This window comes from Mastomys coucha, unplaced genomic scaffold (assembly GCF_008632895.1).
Source record: "Mastomys coucha isolate ucsf_1 unplaced genomic scaffold, UCSF_Mcou_1 pScaffold15, whole genome shotgun sequence".
Taxonomy (NCBI): domain Eukaryota; kingdom Metazoa; phylum Chordata; class Mammalia; order Rodentia; family Muridae; genus Mastomys; species Mastomys coucha.
In genome coordinates this window covers 113620141-113646061 of record NW_022196897.1, presented here as the reverse complement: position 1 = coordinate 113646061, position 25921 = coordinate 113620141, and the positions used below count along the sequence as shown (strand labels likewise).

General features: G+C 43.6%; 1 protein-coding gene and 1 pseudogene across 2 annotated transcripts in view; both read right to left on the bottom strand.

Annotated features, from left to right (window-relative positions):
• The window catches only part of Acoxl (acyl-CoA oxidase like), a 290661-nt gene that overhangs the window by 17657 nt on the left and 247083 nt on the right, over positions 1-25921 (bottom strand). For both annotated transcript variants that reach the window (XM_031371845.1, XM_031371846.1), the window contains one exon: positions 3640-3741. In XM_031371845.1, the coding sequence (XP_031227705.1) occupies positions 3640-3741 (102 nt within the window). The remainder of the gene's footprint in view (positions 1-3639; positions 3742-25921) is intronic.
• LOC116092596 lies at positions 22398-22539 on the bottom strand (annotated as a pseudogene).

The following is a 25921-nucleotide window of genomic DNA, read 5'->3' as shown; positions in this document are numbered from 1 at the left end:
AACAGCTAGAATAAAACAGGGGTGGGGGATGGGTTAGCCCTAAGGAGAATCACACCTGAGGAGCCAGGGAACTTGAAATACTGGCGGAAACATCCAGGGCACTTTCAGGGACACAGAATCCCTGTCCATCTTATATAGAATTATCAGAACTGTCCTGCTGGGCATTCTCCACTGACAAAGGACCCCAAACCTATTTGAAGAAAAGCTAACGATTTCTTGGGAGACTATAGGTTCCTTCTGCAAAGGGGTATGGTGGGAGTATGATGGATGGGGAAGATGATGGAGAGGGAGGTGATGAAGGTGGGAGATGATGAAGGTGGGAGTTGATGGAGAGGGAGATGATGGAGGGGGAGATAATGGAGGGGGAAGTGATGAAGGTAGGATATGATGAAGGTGGGAAGTGATGGTGGGGAGATGATTGAGAGGGAGGTGGTGGAGGGGGAGGTAATAGGGAAGGAAGAAGGTGGGAGATGATGGAGGAGGAGGTGATAGAGTTAGGAGGTTATGGAGATAGGAGATGATGGAGGTAGGAGGTGATGGAGGGGGAGATGATGGAGGGGGAGGTTATGGAGGTGGGAGTTGTTGGAGGTGGGAGGTGATCGAGGGGGAGGTGATGGAGGAGGAGGTTATGGAGGTGGGAGGTTATGGAGGTGGGAATTAATGGAAGTGGGAGATGATGGAGATGGTAGGTGATGAAGATGGGAGATGATGGAGGGGGAGGTTATGGAGGGGGAGGTTATGGAGGGAGAGATATGGAGTATGATGAAAGTGGGAGGTGATGGAGGGGAAGATAATAGAGGAGTATGATGGAGGTGGGAGGTGATGTAGGGGGAGATGATAGAGGCAGAGGTGATGTAGGGGGAGATGATGGGGGAGATGATGGGGAGAGATGATGGAGAGGGAGATGATGGAGGGAGAGGTAATATAGGAGGAGGTGATATGGGGGAGATGATAGAGGGGGAGTTGATAGAGGCAGAGGTGATGTAGGGGGAGATGATGGGAGAGATGATGGGGAGAGATGATGGAGGGGGAGATGACGGAAGAAGAGGTGATGTAGGAGGAGGTGATGGAGGGGGAGATGATAGAGAGATGATGGAGGTGGTAGGTGATAGAAGGGGAGATGCTGGAGGTGGAAGATGCTGGAGGTGGGGAGGTGATGGAGGTGTACCAGCTTCCTCATTCTCTCCCTTTTGAGAACACTTTCATGCTCCAAATTGACAGCCTAGAAATCCAACAAGGAGGCCTTTGAGCAACCCCATTTGCCCCCATTGTAGTTCTGAGGAGGCAGACTCCTTCCTGCTCATCTCCCAGGATGCTGTGACAGTTCCATGGTTGACAAGTATGGAAATAACGCTGCACTCCAAGAATACAAAAGCACTTTCGAGTCCTACATAAAAGTTAGTCTTTACTTGGCTCGCCTCTGCTACATGTTTTTCCTAATTCAACATTACTGGTGCCATAGATTCAAATATTCTCTTAAGTAACACTTTTAATTAAAAAATAATTCTAGAGAACTCCGTAAGTCCTGTATTGACATCATTCTACCCCTTCTCTCCCACTCTAACACTGCTCATGTCCATGCACTCCCACTCAAATTCTTGACCTTTTCTTTAATTATTATTGTTACATACATGCATGCATACACTTATGTACATGTAAAACACCTACTGAGTCAACTTAGTGTTGCTTCTATGTATATATGTTTAGGAGTGATTATCTAAAGATAACCAACCATGAGTTTGTCCCCGAAGAAACCTGATTTGCCCTCTCATAGCAGCTATTGATTGTCATCACCTAGGGGTGGGGCCTTGTGAGACTTCCCCCATCCATGTTGGCATGCCAACTGTTGTCTTTATGCAAGTCTTGTTTGGCTGACCATGCTGAGATTTCACGGGTGCAGCTTTCCTGTCATTTCTAGAAGACATAATTGAGTAGTGTTTTGGTTCTCGGGCTCTCCATTCTCCTAACTTCTCTTCTGTGTGTAATATTTTTTAAATTAAGTTCCAAGCAAGTGCTATTCTTGGGGAACGTCCCCATCAAAGACAGCTGTCACCTATTCATTGCTTCTCTTATGGCAACTCGTGCCCTCAAAGTTTATGTATCAGAGGGGCTAGTTCAACTGTTATCCTACTGGCTTTTCTTCCAGAGGATGTGTGATTAATTTCAAGCACTCACAAAGATGGTTCAGAACATTCTGAAACTCCAGTCCCAAGGGATCCAATGCCATTTTCTGGCCACTGAGGACATTGCACTACATGTGTAAGACATATCTTCACTTATAAGACATGCAAACACTTATACACATAAGATAAAAATGAATGACATGTGTTGTCTTCAGCAATAGGCCCTACCCTCAAGTTGTGAAGTATGGTCTATAGCCTTGGCAATAGCCTGTGTTGTTTGGGAGTCCCATGGGACCCTTTTGGTCAACAACACAACAAGATACAGCCCATTCCTTGCACGAAATTTTACTTGGTGACATAAGAAGTCACATGGTATGGGCATTGTCCTCCTCAATATATGGTGACTCTGTTTGGATTCCTTTCCTATATGTATATTTTAGGAAACCTCTATAGCAGTAGGTTTCCATATGGTTTTTCAAATGGCACATAGTATTACCTGTCCCTTCCAAACGTCCCTGAGTAATCCTCCTATCCTAGTTTCCATATACACTATGCTCTTTCTCCTTCCTTAGGAGATCCATCCTAGAAGCTTGCAGTAGATGGGAATTAACACAGAGACCCAGAACCAGACATTGTGTCACAAAGGAGAAACTTTGGAACACTCAAGCCTATGTGGGATATCTTTATCAAGTTCCCCTTGAGTCTTGGGGATCTATATGGAAGAAGAAGTAGAGAGACTGTAAGAGTCAGAGGGGGGGATGGATGACTAAGGAACATGCTCTTCATCAGTCCAGACACAACAGGACTGATGCACATATGGACTCACAGAGACCATGGTACCGAGCACAAGGCCATACAGATTCAAGCCTGGGATCCCAGCACTGAGAAGGGAAGCAGCCCCACCCCAAGGAAGAGGCTACTTATAATTGATAACTGGCAAAGGAGCATCTCTTGTTGAGTGTCACTGGACATATTAACCACAGTTTGTGTTTTTACAAATCTGTACTTGGACTATCGCTATAATGAGCCCCTCTGAAGACTGCTGAGTCTTCGGTCTCTTTGTGCTTCTGCAGAGGAGGTATGCCAGGAACAGGCTTCACTGCTGCCGCTGCTGTCTGCGGTTTCCAATGATTTGGGCTGGGCTAAAGGCCCCACCTTACCTACAGGTGGCTTCGATTGTCACTGCTGACATAAAAATTCCACAGGGTTTTCTCCTGAATATGAAGGATGAATTAATATGCTTTGGAAGGAGTAGAAAAACTGTTAATACCAATCCTCATCAAGACAAGGAAAACACATGTTCCCATCCCTGCTTTTGATGTCGGGAAGTTCATGTACAGCAAGTTAGTCTTTGTCACTTAATAGAATCATCGCAGTCTGAAACTATGCACACAAAGTCCTAGAGGCCTAAAGTCAGTGCTCAGAAACTGGCGACAGAGTGGCAGGGACATTTTCTAAGAAAGCAAAGAGCCGAAGGCTGCTGCACAGAGTACCTTCTCTGCACTGAGCCTCTTACCTGAGCCCTGATCTGCATGCTGGCCTCTGGAGTCAGGTATTTATGTTCTAAGTACCAGCCCCGCTCCTGGAACACCAGCTTCGTTCCATACAACAGACAAAACTGAAGAGTGAGAGACAGGAAATAAGCAAACGTTAGAAAAATGGAGTCTGTAAGGAGTCAGAGGTGACAACACATCCCATTTCCCAAAACCAGAGAGTCCTTAATTAAAATGGCCATGTTGTGGATACAAGACATATGTTTTAACTTTCAAGTGAACCTTGAAAGCAAATCTAAAAGTAGGGTAGACAGTAAAAGGTGTCCCTGGTATCAATTCCACTCAAGAAATCTTAACACCAGTCAACCTTGGTTCACATGGAACTTCCCCCATGTCCTCCCCACCCAGGTGACTTAGAATAGATTTTGAAAGACACATGTAGTTCTGTTTGCTTCCCTTCTCATTCATGCCATACCATCTTGATATTTTTCCATTGAGTAGCACTTGATTAAACTTTCACAAAAATAGCACTCTTCATTTACATCTTGCCTCAGTATGTTTCTTCTGCTACATTTCTGAAAGCAAGAACCCTGGGTGACATCACAGGCAGTCACCAAGCAAAAATAAACTAATTTTCCAGAGGCTGAGTGGCTTTTCATTTAACTACTCATTTCTTTACCATTTACTGTCCCATAATTTCAAATCATGGGGGCGTGCTGTGTGCCTTCGCGGCTCCACCCGAGCTTTAGCAATTAGACCTCTGGCCTCAAGTCCCCTCTGCAGTACTGTGGGACAAAGGCTAGGCTACTCCATTCACAAATACATCTCACTTTTGTATCTCTAAGATAATGGATTTTGTGAAGATGGCTTTAAGTGGGAAGACAGGTCAGTGACAGGGTGCTTGCCTTTCACGTGTAAGAGTTCAGTTTGAACCCTCATCATACCCTTAAAAGAGTGAAAATGGGGTTTGGTAGATAATGCCTGAAATCCCAGAGCTGGGAAGTGGAGACAGGAGGTTCACTGGCCAGCCAGTCTAGCCAACCACTAAGCTCCAAGCTCAGTGAAAGACACTGGTCTCAAAAAGTAAGGAGAGCAATTAAAGAAGATGCCTATTACCAACCTCTTCTCTTCCATAGGTACATGCGCAGGTGAGTGTATCTTCATACATGTATCATCCATATTCATACATGGGTGCACATACATGTGCATATACACAGTATACGTGTGGGCAAGATGTAGGAAAAGCACAAGGCATGGTGGAGTTCCTTACAGTTGGAAACTCTGGTTGGGAGAGGCCAGTGGGAAGATGAATACAAAGGGTAGCTGCCGCAGTCTGAAAGGACGGTGCAAACAGGTACTATAAGGAGAGCCATAGACCTCAGCCAAGGTGGCTCCTTCTCAGGGAGGTAAGAAGGAGACATGGAAATTCCAACAGTGTACTAATCCCCCAGAGTCTCTAGAGTTGAGAGGGCAAGGATCCGCCATGGTTTGAATGCATTTCCCTCAAGCCCTCCGCTGGAGACATAATCCTCAAGTGAATGGTACTTAAAAGTGGAGTCTTTAAAGTGGGAGTTAAATGAAGTCCTGAGGATGAGACCAACTTGACAGCTTTTCTAGGAAGAGATAACAGAACTTGAATCCTTGTCCTGTGATGCTCTCTGCCATGTAAGGATGTATCAAAAAGCCAGCCCCCACCAGATGCGATCAGAGCACCATGCTCCTGGAACTTTCCAGCCTCCAGCACAGCTGTGAGCCAAATATATTTCTATTCTTCATAAAGTATCCATCTGGGGTGTTTTGTTACAGCAACAGGAAAGAAACTAAGATAGATTGCATCCATGCATGCTAAGTGGGTCGACTTCCCAGGGATATCCAGGATAGAGAAGAGGGTAGAACCAGAGAGAAACAATATCCATCACAAGTCTTGGCTTTAACATCAGCCTCTCATCCTGTCCTACCAATTCAAGTCAAAGTCCACTGAATTGCAGAAAGCTACTGGCAAGCCAGCCTCCGCCTACCCAATGTAGACTGCCAGCTATGCCAGACTCACTGGCTGGCTGCTCTCTTCATTAGGCTCTTGGGTTACCTTCCTGTGGACACTCTGTGAATGAGCTCTCACATTCTGCTTGTTTCAGGCGTGCAGCTTAGACTCTGAAGAGGCTGCTCTCTTGGCTCTCTTGTGTCCCTGTAAATAGGATGTGTGCTAGGGGTTTGTGGTTACAGAATCACATCTAGGTAGAGGTACCCAGGGCACAGGCTTCGTCCCTTCTGTGTCCAATTCTTCAGGGACTCTCAGTGCCGAAAAGTCATTTCTATTAAGCTCTTCTTTCATTGGAGATTGAGCCTATGGATGAGCTCAGAGGAGCTCTGGGAGATACAGGGATTTCCTGCTTGGTTCTGTCTAGGGTCCAACAAAGGGGCTGTCAGGGACTGTCTCCAGTGATTCATACTATTTACTACTGACCCTGTGACTTCTGCTGCCTGCAAAACAAATCAGGAGTCTGTGACTAACTTCTAAATACCAGACCTTAACAACATAGAGACTTTCATACTTCTAGGAATTCTTTTCTCCCCTGTGGGGTATGTCTGTGTGGGTGTTATATGTGGTATGTGTGGTGTATGTGCTGTGTGTGTATGTGTATGTGTGTAGTGTGCATGTGTTTGTGCATGGTATGTGGTACGCATATGTGTGTGTTGTATGTAGTATGTGTGTGTGCTGCATGTGGTGTGTGTGTGTTGTATGTGGTGTGTGTGGTATATGTGGTGTGTGTGTATGGTATATTGCTGTATGTATATGTGTGTATGTGTACCTGTGTAGTATGCATTTGTTTGTGCATGGTATGTGGTATGCGTATGTGTGTGTGTTGTATGTGGTGTGTGTATGTGTGGTATATTGGTGTGTGTGTGGTATACGTAGTGTGTGTGGTGTATGTAGTGATGTAGTTTGTGGTGTGTGTGTGTGTGTGTGTGGTGTATGTAGTGATGTAGTTTGTGGTGTGTGTGTGTGTGTGTGTGTGTATGTGCATGGTATGTGGTGTATTCATATGTGTGTGTCGTATGTGTCCATATATATATATATATATATATATACATATATATATATATACAGAGGCTGGCAGGGATAGGAGACAGAGGGGTCCTGATCTACACGTCTTTAAAGTATTTGCTCGGCATGGAATTTCTCACTGAACCTGGAGTGAGCCCAAGTGATTCACATGGGACTTCAACCTGGATCCTCACGTTTGCACCGTAAGTACTCTTAACCACTGAGTCATCTCTCCAACCCCCTTTTGTCTTTTTTTATGCATCTATTTTTCTATTTGAAGCAGGGTGACATTATGTAGCCCTGGCTAGCCTGGAATTCATTTACATAGACCAGGCTGGCCTCAAATTCATATAAATCTGCCTGCTTCTACCTCCCAAGTGCTACCACCTGGTCTTTTTGTCTTTAATATAATTTAACTGTTAGTTTCCTCTTAATACATAAACTTAAGTTTTTTAAGATTTATGTGTATTTGTGTGTGTGTGTGTGTGTGTGTGTATCTATCTGTCACATTGTGCGATGGTGCTCATAGAGAGCAGAAGAGGGTGTTAGATCCCTTAGAACTGTAAGTTACAAGTGGTTCTATGTACCTGATATGGGTACTGGAAATCGAACTCAGGTCCTCTGGAAGAGCAGCAAGTGCTCTTAGCTGCGAAGCCACCTCTTTTTCCTACAAGCTTAGTTTTTGTGCTTTCTTAAACCTGATTTCTTCTACGCATTTATTCCCTTTTTAAGATGCCAGAAAGGAGGAAATGTATCCGGATGTTGTCTCATCTCAGTGGTCCTTGCAGCTTAATTATACATTAAGTTTGGAATCTATGTATTTATATGCAAAGTAAAATAAAATGTACTCTTACAAAGTCAGATAATATTTTTAAATACACGAATGGGAAAAGTATCATATGCATTTGGTTTATAAAAAATATGTGATCATCTAATACTTACACCTACACCCTTCCTACTACAAATAGCTTTTAGTAAATCCATGAAGATATATCTATATCCCTAAGTAAGTACTTACAAATTTGTTCTTTTAAAGCTGTCTCCATGGTGTGCCTTCCCTCATGCCCTTTGAAATCACTATGGATTTTGATTCAATCACCTGATACAATATGACATACAAGTTTGTAAAGTCTTACTTACCAGAGAACTTTTACTTCTCAGAGCTTAATGAAAGAGATGAGGTAACTTTTTCTAAAAATATATGGGTTCTAGTTTAGAGTAGGATGATCATAGAATCACCTGGGAGATAAGTCTCTGGTCAGGCTTGGGGAGGGGTTTATTTTAATTGTGTCAAGTGATGTGGGAAGACCTGTCCACTGTGGGCAGCAACATTCCCTAGCTAGCATCTAGATTATGTATGTAGCAAAAGAAAGCCGAGCATTAGCACGCATCTATTACTGTCTGCTTCTTGGCTGTGGATATAATTTGGTCAGCTGCTTCAAGCTCCTGCAGCCTTGACATCCTGGCCAGAATGGAGTTGACAGTAATCTGGAGTTGTAAGCCAGAATAAGTCTTTTTTTTCTCTTAAATCACTTTGGTCAGAGTGTTCTATCACAGCAGCAGGATAGAAACTAAGATAGTGGAGTAGGTGATTTTCCTCATTTCCTGGAAGGTATGAAGAGAGAGACAACTTGAAAATTCTGAAAAAAAAAAAAAATGGTAGCAACCAGATTGGGGAAGACCAGATTTAAAAGCACATGCAGTTGAACCAATGGTAAGCTGAACCTTCCCCCTTTAGCCTTTATGCAGCTGGTCCCTCAAGGCAGGTGCTCAGAAGCAGGTTAACCAAGCCATGGTTTTCTAGATGGAAGGGGAGCCCTAGGAAAGCAGACAGTTACAGGGAGGATATAGATAGGATGGGCTGGCGGAAACAGACCCACAAAACTGTGAACTTCCAAGCTCAGCCATAGGTGTACAAGTATGAACCAATAATGCTAAGCACCAAAAAGACTGTGACAACTGAGCCCAAGAACAGAGGAGGATACAGGAACTACCATGGCTAGTGAGTGGCAGATAAATAGACTGACAGTCTGAGTGGACCAGCCATTGTTAGCACAATATGTAAAGGAAACAAAGGAACAGCTAGCAGAACAAATAGAAGCAGAATAAAATGATGGACATAGACATCAATAATGATGTATAGAGATAAACATCAGTAAATATAACTTGCTAAACACACTAATCAAAACAGGGGTTTTCAAAATGATTTTTCAAAGTTTAAAAATAATTAAATCACCCCCCCTCTCTCTGTTTGTGTGTGTGTGTGTGTGTGTGTGTGTGTGTGTGTGTGTGTGTGTGTGTGTGATACAAGAGCACAGTGCCTGAGGAGGCCACCAAAGGAGCTGAGGTTACAGGTGGTTCTGAGCAATCTGATATGGATGCTGGGAACTGGACTAGGGTCCTCTGCAAGAATGGTACATATGCTTAACCCCGAGCCATCTCTCCAGCTCTCTCAAAATTAAGACTCTAACTTGGATAAAAATCACTTCAGAAATGACAGAGGTAAACTAAAATCATGGTAAAGGGCTGGGAAAATCCATGCAAAAATGAATCCCAAGAAGCCTTTAGTAGCTCTGTCAAATCAGCCAAATTAAACTTGAGAGCAAAGAAAATACTCAAGAGTACACAGGAAGTCACAGAGTAAGGGGAAGCAATGAAGACTCAGTAGACAGATATACAGCTGAACATGGGGGATGGAAATGGAAGGCATTCAAGATAACAACTTCAGACACAACCAAGGGACAAGGAGACAGACCACAGGTATAACCAAGGTGTGTCAACATTAGGCTTCTAGGAATGAAAAGTTTAGAGATGCGAATGTCAGTCGAGAGACTACTGACAAACAGAATATCAGCAAGAACACAGAACTCAAACACTTTATTAGACAATTGGATCTCACAGACATAACATTGTATCCCACAAGGGAATGAAACCCATTGTTCTTCAAGGGCATATGAACCAGTCAGCAAGACAGACCATATCCTGGATCATAAGAACAATTTTAACAATTAACAGTGTAAATTTACGTACCATTTTAGTTCTGTCTGGGCTTTGTATTACATATGTACATAATACATATGCCATATAGTAAACAGTATATAATATGTATAGTATATTATGTACATATGTATTTGTTTTTATATGTTGCCCTTGTTAGTGATGGTGGTGTGTGTGCGTGTATGTGTGTGTGTATGTTGCACCTAATTGTACAGCACGCATATGCACCGGTGTGGAGACCAGCAGGGATGTTGAATGTCTTCTCTATCAATCCTGGCCTTACTGCCTTGGGGCAGGGTGTCTCACCGAATTAGAAGAAGCTTGCTATTTTAGGCCAGGTAGCAAGTGAGCTTTCATGATCTGCCTGTCTCTGTCCTGCCAATGTTGAGATTTCAGAGGCCCATAGCCAGGCCCATCTTTTCATGTGGGTGTTAGTTTCAACTAAGTTCCTCCTGTTTGCAGAGGAAGCCTGCTTACCCACCGAGCCACCCTCCACCTACTTCTGCATCGTGCATTTTAAGTATCTGTGAGTAAATTCTCATTATTGTATTTTCTTTTATCACTCCTTTATCGTGACATAGTCTCCTCTCTTTCTAGATGTTTTCTTTACTCTACTGTCTGATTTTTCTGCTATTAAAAACATTGTATATCCTGTAATTGCCATAGGGCTGACCAAGTATCCAATAACAACAACAGGAGAAACCAAGACAGTCTTTTGACACTTGGAGACTAAATTGCATCCTTCTTAATAATTTATAAATAGAGAAATAAATCTCAAGGGCAATGAAGAAAATTAAAAGAAAATATGCAAATCCTTGTGTGATATAGAGAAAGCAGTTCTTAGAGGCAAATTCATACCAGATTTTCAGCTTAAAGAAGAAAAAAATCAATGGGAAGCATCTGCCTCAAGAACCTTAGAAAATCAAGAGTAAAATAAATCCAAAGCAACCCAACAAAAGAGAAATACAGGATGTATGTATATGTATATGTATATGTACATGTATATGTATATGTACATGTATATGTATATATATCAGTAAAAATGAAAATGGAAAAGCATTTGAGATAAATGAAGACCAACATTTGTTATTTTAAATTATGATTAACATAATTAAGACAATCCTAATGGACTTGAGAATGTGAAAATAGACACACCAATTATTAACATCATATATGAAGTATCAGAAAGCTACACAGCCCCACAGAAACTAAAAGGAAAAATGAGAAACCATAGGCTTCGCTCATGCAAATCTCCCAACTTAGAACAGAGCAGTTTATAGAATATTGTATGTTTCCAAGAATCACATAAGATGAAATACTTGACTAGAATAGTCTTACAAAGATTAAAGAAACTGAATGCATCCTTTTAAAGTTTTTGGAAAGCAGCCATGAAGCATGATGGTCTTGTTGGTGATTCATACCTACATCTAATGAAGAATATATGTAATGTATATATAATGTATACTGAATGTATATAATGTCTTCTGGAAAATGCAAGAGCAGGGAACCTTGCTGTCTTCATTATTATTCATGCTAAAGGCCATGACCAAAAGCATCTTGGGGATGAAAGGATTTATTTCTCTTACAACTCTCAGGTCACCCCAGTGCCCTTACCTTGGTGGAGTGGTTCTCAATCACGAGTGGGCTTTGCACTTGGCAATGTATGCAGTCAATTTGCTCATTGAAATTGAGGAATTTTATTAGCATCTATTGAGGGAGAACCTGGGGATACCCACAAAAATTCTGCAGTGAGCAGGAACACTTCCCTCCCCAAACACTGAGTATCTATGCACACGTGAGTATCACAGCTCTCTGCCACTGTAACAGATACCTGATTTTACCAACTGATGGGGGATAAAGTTAATTTGAGCTCACAGATTTGAACTCTTGAGTCCAGAGATATTACTCTTGAGCCTCTGGTGGGGAGTATATGATACAGCAAAATATGCTGATACATTAAAAAAAAAAAAAAAAAAGGAAGAGACTAGAGTCATATCTATCCTTTCCACGACATGCTCATAATAATCTAAAACCTCTCAAAGGGTCTCAATGTAGGCATTAAACTTTTAACACATAGGAGACATTTATGATTCAAAGATGCACCAGAGTTGAAAAAGCTGTCTTAGAGAATTAAAGGCCTGTATTCACATACCAGCCTACACAGGAATATTTACAGCAACCAAACATTTTCTAATGGGTAAACAGAAAAACTTGTAGATCCATACAATAGAGTATGACTCAGCACAAAAAAGCAATTAGCCATTGATTGTCACAACAACTTGGCTGAATCTCATAGTCATCAGGGCAAGATGTGACTATAACAAGTTTAGGGATGTGCACTTCCATTTATACATTTTCAAAAAGAGGAAACTATAGCCACAGAGACTATATCACTGGTTTTCAGGGGGCATTAGAAAGGAGAAACAAAAATTATAAAGCCATCATAGAAAACTATTTTTAGGGATGATTAAATTACATAAATCTCTGTGTGTCAAAATTCACTGTTCTATAAATTCCTGAACAAAATCACTAGGCTTCATAGTAACTTCAAAATACATATTTTAAAAAATTAAACTCCAAGTCCAACAATTCTGTCTATAACAGACTGCCCATGGGCCCATTTAGAGTAGAATGGAAGTGATGGAGCTCCGACAGGATGGCTGCTAGCTCTATTCCACCTGAGCTGTCTAGCAAGTTCCAAGTCAGCCTGGGTATTGATTGAGACCTTGTCTCAAGACAAAACAAAAAGTCATAGTGATTTGACAACTTCCCCTCAGAGATGCAGATATTCTGACACTGCAGAGCAAAGTGTCTCTCCTGTTTGCAGTGACATTGCTGCGAACACACATGTGGTGCTAACAACTGGTAAAGAGTTTAACAACACGTAACGCTTGATAGTAATGAATTTGTACTGTGTGTGGTACTGCTATGAACATTGACTAAACTGCACATCATCATCTGTCTTCCCTCTTGCAGAAGCCTTATGTCAGCCACAGCCACATCTCCTGTTTGCTCAATCTCTTGAGTGTGTCAGGGTCCGAAGGGTTTCTCAGACTATACTGCATCGCTCAACAATGTGAAGTGTGTGTGCATTATAGAGCCTCTGCATTTCATTTCATGCCCAAGCCCCTCTCTTTCGAAATGGCAAACTCCAAGCTGAAATGTCCACATTCTCAGAAGTTCTTTGCATCTTAAATCTTGTCCAAGGACCCCTACATTAACATGCCTTCTTGCCTCTTGGGTTTTCACAACTACATCTTTTTCCCCTCCATTACACAATCTGCCTGCTGGTGTAATTATCTGGGCATATGATTCACTCCTTGATCACAACATGATCAAAGTGCTCATGCATCTTGGAGTGCCCCACTGTGCCCAGGCCAGTATCTGGGCCCCATGTACATTTTGTGAAACCAATGAGTTTGGAGAGTCTTGGTTCCCAGGAGCCTAGGCCCACTGGGACTCACAGCAGAAGAACTAAGGGGGCTGCCTGCAATTTATGACAAGCTGGTGGCCTGCATACATAGTCTGAGCTGCATAATAAGCTGGGAGATGAAGCAAGCGGGTCGAGTTGGCCCATGGTGTCAGAGAAGATGAACAAAGCTTATTAACACAGGGGAAGAGCAGTGTGAGGATAGAGCAGCTTCCCCCAGCAGCAACCCAGTTCTCTCACTGTGATGAAGTGGTCTGCCTCCGGCCCCAGCCTTTAGCCGCTTGGGATCCCCGTTATTGCCTTGTAAAATTGATGGGCGATGGTGCGATCTCCCGGTTTAAGGAATTTCTGTCAGCATTAACAAGAAAATACCAGCTTTGCGATTTCTAAGGGCATCCCTTACATCAGAAAAGTGACTTAAATTGGGCTGGCCTAGAGCAATGCCTACCTCTGAGCCTTCAAGTTCCCCGTCGAGTCCCCTCTAGGTCTCAGCTGTGAGCTCAGCTAAGGCAGCCGTAATCATTCTTAACCCCAAAGCAGGGAAGGCAGTGTGGTGTCCATTTGAGTGTCCTATTATTTGACCATCTGAGGAAGTTGTCCATAATTAAAGTTCAGCTTCCAAACTAGGTGGAGATGTGTCTCTACTTAAAGAACCCAACCCAGTCACAATCTAGGTGTTCTAGGAGTGGGAGGTGGGGACGGAGTCTCGTGTGGCTCTTTGGCTGGTTCTGTCTTTAGCACCATGTTCTGTAGTAGAGGTAACTTCTCTTCAGGACGGCCCACACGTTGGGATCATGGTGGATCAAACACACAGGAGTTGACAAAAGGCAGGGACAGCCCCCAGAGCAGTCTTCTGTCTGCCTTACTGGATGCAGATGCATCCTGGTCTCCAGATGACAGAAAATGAAAAGCACAGGAAATGAGATCAACACACATACAGGGAGATGAGAGAAAGCTATGGAGACCTTGGCCATCTTTTTATGAGCTAGTGAGAAGTCGGGACATCAGGGAGACCAGAGCACTGCCTAGTCTGAGCAGCAAGTGAGAATGTCTGGGAGATAGCTCTCCTGCAACCTGGTGACACACAGCTGGCTTGAGGTTGCCACACTCTGGTAAACCCACTCACCACCTTGTAGATTTTATCATGTAGAGCGAATTCAACAAGCTAGCCATGTATGCTAGGCTATGTCTCCAGGGGTTCCTGCATAGCTTACTCTGTAGGCTGGTTGAGACAGTCTGGCTCTTAAATGTCCCCCAAAGGCCTGTTCCTTAGAGATTTTTATCTCCAACTTGGAACCTTTAAGAGGTAAGGTGTGGTGGTATATCTTTTGGTCATTGGCACAAGCCTTTGAAGGAATACTGGGAACCAGACCCTTCTGTCCATCCATGCATCCTGGCTCAAAATAAATGGCTTTGCTCTACTATGCAGCTTCCCAAACCAGGGACCCAAAAGCAGGGCAACCACCCAATCCTAGACCAAAACCTTTGAAACCATGGGTGTAAAATAGGGCTTTAATGTCTTTCTCCCCTTTCATTTTGTGGTGTTGGGAATCTTACCACTGAGTTACACTCCTAGCTCTCAGGATGACAGGCCTGTACCACTCGAGCCCCTAACCTTTTTTCTCTGTAAGTTGCTCAGTCTGAGTATTTGTTACAGTCACAGGAAGCTGACTCACACATTGGCAGAGAAATATGCCCCTATTGCATGCAAGGAAACTGGAGACTTGTGGATAAGTGCTCATCTCAGTCAGGCTCTTCCCCCTGAACTATGTCAACCTGGAATCAGACTGATCCCAACGTAACTCTTACTGTCATCCCTGACTCTCCACTACCTCTGGCTTCTCCCTTATCTTATTTTGTCTATGAGCACCCAAATTACTGCAGCACCATTGGTTAAAGAGGCTGTCTTCCCTCTGTTGGATTTGCTGTTGCCGTTTCAACAAGCCAGGTGGCCCTGTCTGTGCACATATTTCTGCACTTCCCTGCATGGTGTGACCCACTGAGCCATGTGCGTGTGCACCTACCAACAACATAGTCTTGATGACTCTAATTACAATACTTCGTTTTCTTCTCAAGATCTTTTAGGCTCTTCTAGGTACTTTTCGTTACTTAAAAATTTCAGAATGATTTTGTACCCCGCAGTAAGAGATTTTAAAATAGGAATCATGCTAGACCTGTATATCATGATTAAAAAGAACTTATACATTTACTACATAGAAGCTTCTACCTGATGAGCCTCTCCATTTATATAGATCTACTTTGATTTGCTTCATCAGAATTTCAAATTACTCTCACATGGTCAAGCCCCACACATGTTTTGGTAGATTTATTACTAGGTATTTATGTTTTTTTTTAGTTTTGATATTGTACATGGTATTTTTTTTTAAAAATTCAGTATCGAGGCATTCATTACTAACATTCAAAAATAATATCAATATTTTCATGTCAGCATTGTATCTATATCTTTGGTGGACTCCATTTTAAGTTCTAGGACTTTCTTCCTTCCTTCCTTCCTTTCTTTCTTTCTTTCTTTCTTTCTTTCTTTCTTTCTTTCTTTCTTTCTCTCTCTCTCTTCCTTCCTTTCTTCCTTTCTTCCTTTCTTTCTTTCTTTCTTTCTTTCTTTCTTTCTTGCTTGCTTGCTTGCTTTCTTGCTTTCTTGCTTTCTTTCTTTCTTCTTTTGCCCTCTTGTCTCTTGTTTTAAGATCTTTTATAAGTGTATCCAACCATTTGACATTGTGACACAACATCATTATCTACAAAGTTTATACTTGGGAAGGGTGCAATCAGTTTATGTATTTCTTTGAAAAGCATGCAATTTTAAGTGAGTTTACTGCTCTGCATTGGGTATATTCATAGCTACCCCAGGCCACAGGCAGCATGTGGCTGCCAGTTGGGCCCAACTGTAGGCTTTTTAAACAGATAAGCAAGCACGGCACAGGCACATGCAGGTCATTGTTCGCTCTTCTTCTTTCTTGTCTAAGATGAAACAGCTTGTATTTTTCTGTTTCTTGTCTTATTGCACTGGCTTCTGGAACCAATGTCAAAGCCACTCTCTTTATAGACTGGCTCCTTCTGAGACCTTTTAGTAAACAGGCCTCTTTCTTCTTCTCCTCCTCCTCTTCTTCCTCCTTTTCTCCTCCTATCCCTCCTCTTCTTCCTTCTATTCCTCCTTCTCTTTTCTCATTTTCTTCTTTCTTCTCCTCTTCACCCCTTCCTCCTTGTCCTCTTTCTTCTCCTCTTCACCCCCTTCCTCCTTGTCCTCTTTCTTCTCCTCTTCACCCCCTTTCTCCTTGTCCTCTTTCTTCTCCTCTTCACCCCCTTTCTCCTTGTCCTCTTTCTTCTCCTCTTCTTCTATCTATTCCTCCGTTCCTTCTCTTTTCTCATTGTCCTCTTTCTTCTCCTCTTCTTCCTCCTCTTCCCCTTGTTCCCATCCTCCTTCTCCTTCTTCTCTTCCTCCTTTTCCACCTCCTGTTCTTCCTCATGCCACTGTGGCAGTATATGGTAGCCTTTTCCAGTTTTTGAGTTATCTTTCTATTTTGTTTTCATCGACTCTGGGATATGAAACTTTCTGAGAATGCAGAGAACTCCATATGTGCACTCTATGCCCCAGGGTTCCAGCTTTTCTCTCTTCCAGCATCTATTTTTAAGTGATTTCTTATATTTAACATAAATAATAGCCATGCATAAGCCTGATTTTTTACATAATCTGGGTCTTTTACTTTGAAAAGCAAGCCAGCCTTGCACACATAATTGTTCCCAGTTATGTCTTAGCATTTAATGCTTTCAGCTCTGTAAAAAGCCCTTCCAGAAAGTATTATATTAACTAGACAGCTGTGGATGGGATGTTCCTAGCTGCCCTTCCCATTTGGCCAAGGCTTCAGAATATAAGTTTATCTTGATCCCATCTAATCCTCGACAGTCCAGAAAGGACAGAAAGGGAAGAAAAACTTTTTCAAAGCTGGAAAGATTGCAGCAGAATACTTTGAGAAAGGACAGCAATTGCTTAGCTGGTGCCTTCATGTGGACTATTTTCCCCTGATATTTTAGTCTAAACATAATACATTTTTGATGGGTAGTGGTGGTGTACGCCCTTAATCCCAATACTCAGGAGGCAGAAGCAGGCAGATCTCTGTGCGTTCCAGGCCAGGCAAGTTCCAGGACAACCAGAGCTATATACAAAGAAACCTTGTCTTATGGGAGGTGGAGATTAAAATAAAATACAAATCCACTTTCTTCCCTTCTTGTGTCCCTCCCTTCTCGCCTCCCTTCCTCCTCTTTTTTCCCTCTCTTTGCTGCCTGCTTAGATTCTGGAAGAAGAAAACAGGAGACCTAACTAGCCCTTCACCCTTCCCATCACATACTATAACTGATATCCTGGTGGGTTTTTTTTTGAAATGGAAAGTTAAACATTATAAAACCAACAAAATTTTAGCAACTAAAACTTAGTAAGGACAAAAGGAAGAGTTCATCAGGCGTAGAGAGCAGAAGTCGTGAGTCTCAGACAATTCCTGTTCTTACTCAGGGTGCAGATGTGAATGGTAGCGAGCTGCCTCCTGCGGGTGGGTGCTGGGCTTTTTACCACCTTGTCAGCCACCTAGTGTGACTTTTCCCCATAACAGCAGCACCAGTGTCCCCTTAGCTGTCTTCTGGGAAATCTGTGTTCTAGACACAAGACAGCTGTGTGACTGTCTTCTAGACTGGATCTACAGTACTGGTGAAATGGGCAGTGTCCGCCAGGCTTTCTTCCCTTAATACACTACCCTGTCTTTTAGAGCCAAAGGCTGCTCTTAGCTTCTGGTGTGCGATTCCCACCCAACGCCTCTCATTTCTTTGCTCCAAGTGGTCACTGCCTTTTTGCCCTGTCTTCTAGAGTTGCAGTTGGAAAGGAAATCTATTCTGTACATCTGTGCACAGAGGAAATGGAGGACAGAGTACATCAGGAGGCCTAATTGTCACAGGCCCTGTCATGCCTGGGTAGGTCCCCAGAGAGCTGAACCTGCCATGCTTGGAGGAGCAGGTTGCTGCATTTTCAAACATGAGGATTTCTGCCACCCAGCTGCTTTTCAGCTTAGCTATTGATTTAGATGTTTAGCAATCTAACATGGGCTGGTTAGATGTCTGCACAACTTTGCAACTGCTGCTATCTCGGTGCGTGTCCCCGGGTGACAAAGGACATGGTCAGCCTGATGATGTTCATACAGAATGATATTGGCCCCTTTCTCCTAAGCAGAGAGCTTTGTGAGGAGTCAGTTAGAGTATGGAATCCCCTAGCAGAGCAAACCCCTTGGTGTCAGACAAGACCCTTCTACCTTTCCCTCCAGAGGGATCGGGTCTCTCCCTCTCTTCCCCTGGCTTCTGGCTTAGAGGCTTCACTCTCAGAACAATTCTAGGGCATCTATTCATGGCAGCTTCTGTTAGAGTCTCTCCCAGAACACCTCAATATCCACTCAAGAAAACCAGTTTTTCCTGGCCAAGGAAGGAACACTAAATGCTGTCTAAAGTCATCTCTGGGTCACGTGGGGAAATGCGCAGATTGGAACAGAATACTCAGGACTCCTTCCTCCAGGGAGGCAGTTGTCAGGGTCCCTGTTGTGCGTTAGCTTTCAAGGCACATATCAGTGCACTTGAACTACAACTCTATAAAAGGAAAACCCAGAACATACCTCGTCATGTCAACAACACTGGTAAATGCTGTGGAGCACACACAGTCAGCTAAATTTAATTTCCTGTAGAGATACAGAGACTTCGTTCCAATGCCACCTCCTCTGAGGAGTCCTCCCTAAATCCATGTTGACTTGGCATCTAGCTGAGTGCTCCCCTATGGTCGACTATCCGCCTCAGGGCTTAATGTATTCCAGGTTGTTTGCATATTTGGGTCCAGTGATATCTATGACTACTCAACGTAGGGCTAGACAAAAGTAGCTGATGTCTTACTGTTGTGCTAGGCACTGGGTGGCATTTGCACACCCAGTGACTAGCACATAGCCTGACATATATAACAGGCACCCACAGATGCTTTAGAAGTGGAATTGTAGCAAATATGTGTAACAGCCAGAGAAAGAACTCTTCGGCCTGTTCATCACCGGGCCCAACAGTCCACCATTATACCTTGACTTTAAAAGTCCTGCAAGCTGAAAGATTACTTCCAGAGTTAAAATTACACTGGGATGAGATTTGGTGGAGTGGTTTAAGCAGATCACTGCAGAATTTTGTTGCACTCACTTATGTGATGAAGGGGAGCCTTCCAGTGTTACAGAGACACAAGAAGGAGAGAAAAGCATTTCTTTCTGGGAGTTGAGGCTTGATCCTTATTTTTATATCATCAGTATCTGTTTCCCTTCTGATGTGCATAAGCACGGAGACAAAAGTTTGCAAAGGAGCCAGGCGTCAAACGTTAGGAACATAATAGGAACCCACCTAACTTTTGTTACATAACGTTTCTTAGAATGGTTGTGGCCATTCATGCATTCTTGTCTGTGTGGCCCTTGGTTGCAAGGAGTAGAAAAGATCATGAGAACAGAATGGTGGCTGAAGACTGATTTCCACCAAGAGTGGTTTCCACCATCAGAGTTCCTGACAACAGTCATGGCATGAACAGGACTCAGAACATGGACTGGTACTCTTCATCCTGGACTGGATTTGAAAAGGCAGTCAAGATTCACATGAGAGCTCATTTCTTCCTGTGTGGGAGGCTCAATCCCATGACTAGCCCCAGATGACTGACTGACTGGTGGTCTTAAGCATGTTTGGGGCATGCAGCCTGTACAACAAACAGCCCCTAAAGGGCCCTGGCTGGAGAAGCAAGGGGAAGCTTTTGCTGACCAGAGACTAGGGATGGAGTCTTTGGGCCTGAAAAGGGCCACCTGGGGAAGAAAGGGCATCATATTTGGACCAGCGCTTAAGGAGAGGTGTTTGCGATTAACCATTGGTTGCTAGGTTTGGTTCTTAAACTGGCTACCTCCTACACACATTGAGAAAAGGAAGAAAGAGCAGTTAGAGCGCAGGAAAGAGGGAAAAACCCACCTCGCCCACTTGACAGGCGCAAATTGCTGCTTGCCAGAGTCCTGTCAGGGTGGGACAGTCCCTTCTGAAAGCTCTGCTCAGAGACTTAGTTGCCTTGGTGAGTACCCTTTAAGAACCAAAGGTCCCCTCTAAGCACAAAGGGACACAAAGGGCACCTGTGTGGAGGCTCAGCACAGTGCCCCACACTGGATGCTGGATGGCTCAGGCACTCCTCTTTCGCCAGGCCGTGTGGGGGATGGGGAACTTTGAGAGAAGTGAAGCAGAAAGAATCTTTGTGACAATGACAATTTAAGAGACACTAGACAACCAGCTTGCTGGGCGCTTCTTAACTTTCTGGAGGGGGGTGCAGCTCAGTAGAGCCGTCATGTGGAAAACTCCTTTCTCCTCACAGCACAGCCCTTTCCAAGGAGCAGGCATTGTGTTCCTGGTAAAAAGCCCTTCTTCCTGACAGGATTCCACCAGGCTAGGAGACAATGCCTGCTTCTGGAAGAGGTTGACTTGGTCAGCGAGGAAGGCTGAAGGGCCAGGTCGTGTCTGCTGCTGGGAGATTTCTAGTTTGAAGAAAGGCTTTGGTGTCTCTGGTCTCTTAAACACTGGTAGGCGGAAAAATGGTTACGTCTGGCCAGATTCAGTGGCAGGAGAACGTGTGAGAGGGAGGCCCTCTTTCCATATCTCCCAGGGTCCTCTCTGCACCTGGGCAGCACTAATGCTTTTGTGGGTGGTATGATGCTAAAGAAGCGTCCAGAAGCATTTGGCCCTGCAAACGCACCACGATCTCTGTGGGTTTGCTCAGCCCAGGCATCACACCTGACAGCTGTGTCCACCATCCTCAGTGGGCCCCGAGTATGCTACCGGGTGGATAGCAAACAGGAGAGATGTTCATCGTGTCTCCTTAAAACATAGTATGAGACAGCTCACCCCCCTCCCATCCAGCACTCCAGAGAACAGGGCAGCACACTCTGGTTGCTGGTTCCTAGGCAGCCCTACTAAAGGCCTACAGTTTGGGAGCAGAGGCGGAAGACTCTGTGATAAGCCAGCCCAGCTGGCTACCTGCTGGTTTGTTTATTTAGTTATTTTCACGGGCAGCTTCATTCTCTTTACTGTTTCCTGTGGGCCCTATGCTGTGATGTCAGCTTCTACCTACAGGAAGGTCTACCTTCACCCTCACAAGGTGTCCTAGCCTTAGGCAGGGAAACTGAGCCAGGCCCAAGTTGGAGGCTTTAGTCTGGGCACTCACTGGCTAGGGAGTGCCTTGCTTCTACTGTCTTGCTTCAGGGATGGCATAAGCCAAGTGTCCTTCAGCACTTGCTCTTGTCGCCTGAGCTGGGAGCAGTGGCAGCTCCCAGGTAGGGCCACTGTCCCCTGAGCATGCTACTTACTTTTCTAGTTTATCCAAGGGAGGCCTGGAAGGTGAAAGCCTTGAGACCTTTCAGACCCAAGGAGGCTCCTGATTTCCCAGATGGAAAGCAAATGCTGGCCTACTAGATGTGTCAGAGCAAGAGCTGCAGGAGCCAAGTGAGGAGGGATGACTGTCAGACTAGAATATGATGGCCCAAGTGCAGTGTCACCCAGACACTGACCACTGGTAGCCTGCCACCCACATGTAAGTTTCAAAAGTATCAGGACAAACCTGGTGGGTATGGAGACCAAAGGGTCTTCCCAAGCGCTGAGAGAGAAGCCGGAGAGGCAAGGTAGGACTCTTTGATTGAGAGAGGGCATTAGTTACTTACCCAAAGCCGTGACTGAAATACCCAACAGAAACAATTTAAGAGAGAAAAGGCTTATGCCCTGTGGTTTCCAGAGGTTTCAGTTTCTGTGGTTCAGAAAGCATGGCAGCATTCATGGCAGTGTGAGACTGTAGTGTGTCCTGTGACCCCATCAAAGCCTGCCTTCCTGTGTGTGCTCTTAAGATGCTGGGGAGGAAGAGGCAGTAGAAGCAGGGCTTCTCTGTCAGTCCTCCTACCCTAGCGGTTGCACTCGGGAGAGCAACCAGGATCTTGAAGTCATACCTTCTGGCACCTCTTACTTATTCTGATCTAGACAAAAGCTTTGGTTTCTACCGTCTTGAGTTCTGCTGTTTCTGTTTCATCCAGGAGTATTTGAATTTGGTGTAGCTGTATGCTCATCTCTTCTGTCTTCTTGGAGGTCCATGTATAGAACACCTTCACGGGTTAAAGCACCTGTCCTCTGGTTCCAGTAATGTTTGGCCCAGTAGGAATCAACAATATGCATGCAAATGTAATATCATACTTGGTCTACCCCTACCCCACTCCATGTGTATGTGTTGAAAGTCTGTCTACTCCTCCACTACCATAAATTATAAATCAAGTTTCCCAACAAGGGTCAGTGCATTCCAAGTGCAGTGGATGAGCACTCTCCTGGGAACATCACCTTCTTGGCCATGATCTACCCTTGACAAGTACATTTTAGATTTTGTTGTTGTTTGGATCTTAAGAAATTATTGTAAGGAGAAATCGAAAATTGAAATTTATAAAAGAGAATAATGAATAGAAAGTGTTAAGTTAGGGTGGGAGAAGAGAGGGCAGGGTAGAGGAGGGAATATGGGGAAAGATAAATGATACTAGGGACCCTTCAAAGAATATATATATATATATATATATATATATATATATATATATATGTGTGTGTGTGTGTGTGTGTGTGTGTATGTATATGTATATATATGTATATGTATATATATATGTATATATACACATATATGTGTGTGTGTATATATATATAAATATATATTTACACTCATAAATGAGTTAGATAAAATGAGTTAAAATAGAGTCAATCCAAAACAGAGTGACAATGACTCTACTAGACACATAATCTAATAAATAAAAGCCCAGTGTGAAGAATGGGTTCCTTTTTTTGGAGTTGTTGCCCTGTGACGTCCTATAGCCAGTACTCTTGGTCACACTCTAGAAGCTGACAGTAAGACCCTACTGCTGAAGATACCAACCACATTTATGAATCTGAGCATGGAAAAATCAAACTGGTACTAACCTGGATGCTTCATCCCTACTGGTTAGATTTCATCATTCTGAAAAGTTTTATATATACTATTAGAGGAGAGAGTAGTCATCAGTGTTATCTAACTGTGAATTTTGTGAGCTTCAGTAATGATCAGCTTGGCACGACATGCAATAGTGGCCCGGAACATCATGTAAGTAACCAACAACTTTCTCATTGGATTTAAGCCCTGCTCCATATGTTGAAACTCATACTTGGCTTGATAATGGGTCAAGGGCCTATGGCCACGCAGGTCACAGGTACTAGGTGAGAATCTGCTGTTATTATTCTCTACGTGGACATAGTATTAAATTGACTCCTAATGACTTATCATTAAACATATAGGTCAATAAAACCTCAGCCTTCATCAGAGAAGTGTCTATTTTACAATAGATGGTGATTAACATAGAGACCCACAATTGGCCAAACTACAGAGAATTACAGACTTTGGAATGCTCAACCCCGAATGGAACATTTATAATACACTTCCTCCTGTCAAGGCTCAGAGAGCCTTGTAGCAGAGGATATATGAAGATTGTAAGAGACAAACAGCGTTTTCTGGACACAGCAGGACAGCTGCACATATGAACTATAGTTGTGACAGCATGCAAAAGACTTGTGCAAACCCAGACCAAATCCCAGTGGGGAGAGGGGAGTTGGGCACAAAGTCCCATCCCTAGCAAAGAAGGAGGTATTGGCAATTGATAGCTGCTGGGAAGGGGGATGGATCTTGGAGGAGCTGGGGGAGGGAAATGAATATGATCAAAATACATTGAAATACTCAACTACACACACGCATACACACACAAACGACATTTACTACATATAAACTCCAAGTGATTGAGAGTGTTCAAAATGATCTATTGTTCTCCTACATTCTTTTGTACATATCCACAAAAAATCCTACACATTCCTCTCACGCCCACATGGTGGCCTCTCATAGGTGACATGAAAGAAACCTCAATCTCTTGAAAAAAAATTACAAAGTAGTTTTGGTAGATATGAGCAAAGCACACAGTTTTGTTCAGTGAAACTTCTTTGATGAGGCCTGCTCAAATATCTCGAAGATACTGTAAAAACACCCACAGACAGAGCTCTCTCAGTTACTGTGGTCATACAGTCTGAAGAAACATCAGGGAAAACACAAAAATACTGAGAGGTACACACATTCTAGAACATCTTGGGAAAACTTGACCTTCTCCCAAGTCCAAATGTCTGTGTCTAACCAAGTGGACTAAAGGAGCCATCTCTCCTGGTGCAGCCATGAGAGGCAAGAGGAGGCGGCCTGGGAGGAGGGAGGGGCGGCCTTCAGGTAGCTTCTGTTTTCACTTGTCTTAGACCAGAAGAAATTGAGAGAGGGACTCAGACATATAACCACAAGGGCAACTAGAAGTACCCGGGTGGTGTGGGCTCCTGAGCTTAGTGGCTCTGTTCTCTGAAAACACACCGCCTCTGAGATGCCCACATAAACTTCAGTGAGGCTCACTTGCAGGACAGAGTGGAACCCAGGAGCCTCTACCCATGAACAGGGTCTGGTGATCAGGAGAGGAGAAAGAAGATGCTAGACAGAATGCAAAGGAAGAGGACAAGGGCTCTGTGTCTTGAACCATGAATGGATGATGGATAAAAAGTGAGTGTCTGTGACCCAAGGCTGCTTCCAGGTCACAGGAAATGGACCAGTACTTGGAAGGACAGACTGAGGTGTGGAGCTCGGAGCAGGGAATGAAAACCAGTGTGGGAGACCTCAGACTACCAAGACATCTCATGAGCATGAATCTGTCAGGTCAAGTCAGGGCCTTACACAGCCTGCACTCAGATGAACTAGGTTTCCCAGATCAATCCAACACTTGGAATCAGCAGACCTTCCTTATTATAAAATAAACATCATTGAAAGTTAGAAAAACAAAACAAAACAAAAAATAGACAGACCAAAAATATCACCCCTTAGGCAAATGAGTTGAAAATCCCTTAGGGTGACATCCTATTTTTTCCCACCCATTTCTCAAGTCAGAAGACACCTGGTAAAGAAACTGTATTTAGGTAAAGAAGTGCAACTCCTGGTATACATGGTTTCCTGAAGGCACAAGATGGAAATGACATCATGGAAACACTGGTGTTCAAGGTCAGTGTGTACATTTCTAGGTGAAAACAGGAGGCTTAGTCATCAGTGGAAATGTGTGTGTGTGTATCTACACTTGTGAGCGCTTTTTTGACTTTAGACAGAGTTTTTTATTAAGATTGCATACGCTGTCTGCCTGACCTTTTTCGGCTCTCCTAAATGCACACCCTAAATATAGGTTATACTGCACCTCTGCCCATGCCATTGGGGGAGAAATGATATGGCCGTTCCTGAGAAGAAAAGGAGTTTGTTTTTGATTCAAGGACAAAGAACCTACGACATGAGTTGACTGTCTTGCCAGTTGACACAAGAAGTCTGATTTGTGTGACATTCCCACTGGTAACAGAAGGGAGAATGGGGCCAAGTGGGAAGGTGTGGGATCCTTTGTCTTAATTAAAAAGTATAGTTGGAGACATGGAATTTGGCCAAGTCTCATAAATCTGCTGAAAGGATCGAGACTGTCAGATAAGTTTAAATAAAACCAACCGGGTCCACTGAGAATCACGTAGGCTCCCTGCTAGTCGTCGACACCCACTTCCCTGTCACTTCTGTGTCCCACAGACTCTGGTTGTGCTCATTAACCAGCCACCCTCCCGCCAGCCACTGACAAGCATATCCCCGTGGAGCACAAAATTCAGAAATGATAAATTTACTCCTGCTTGTAAAAAAAAA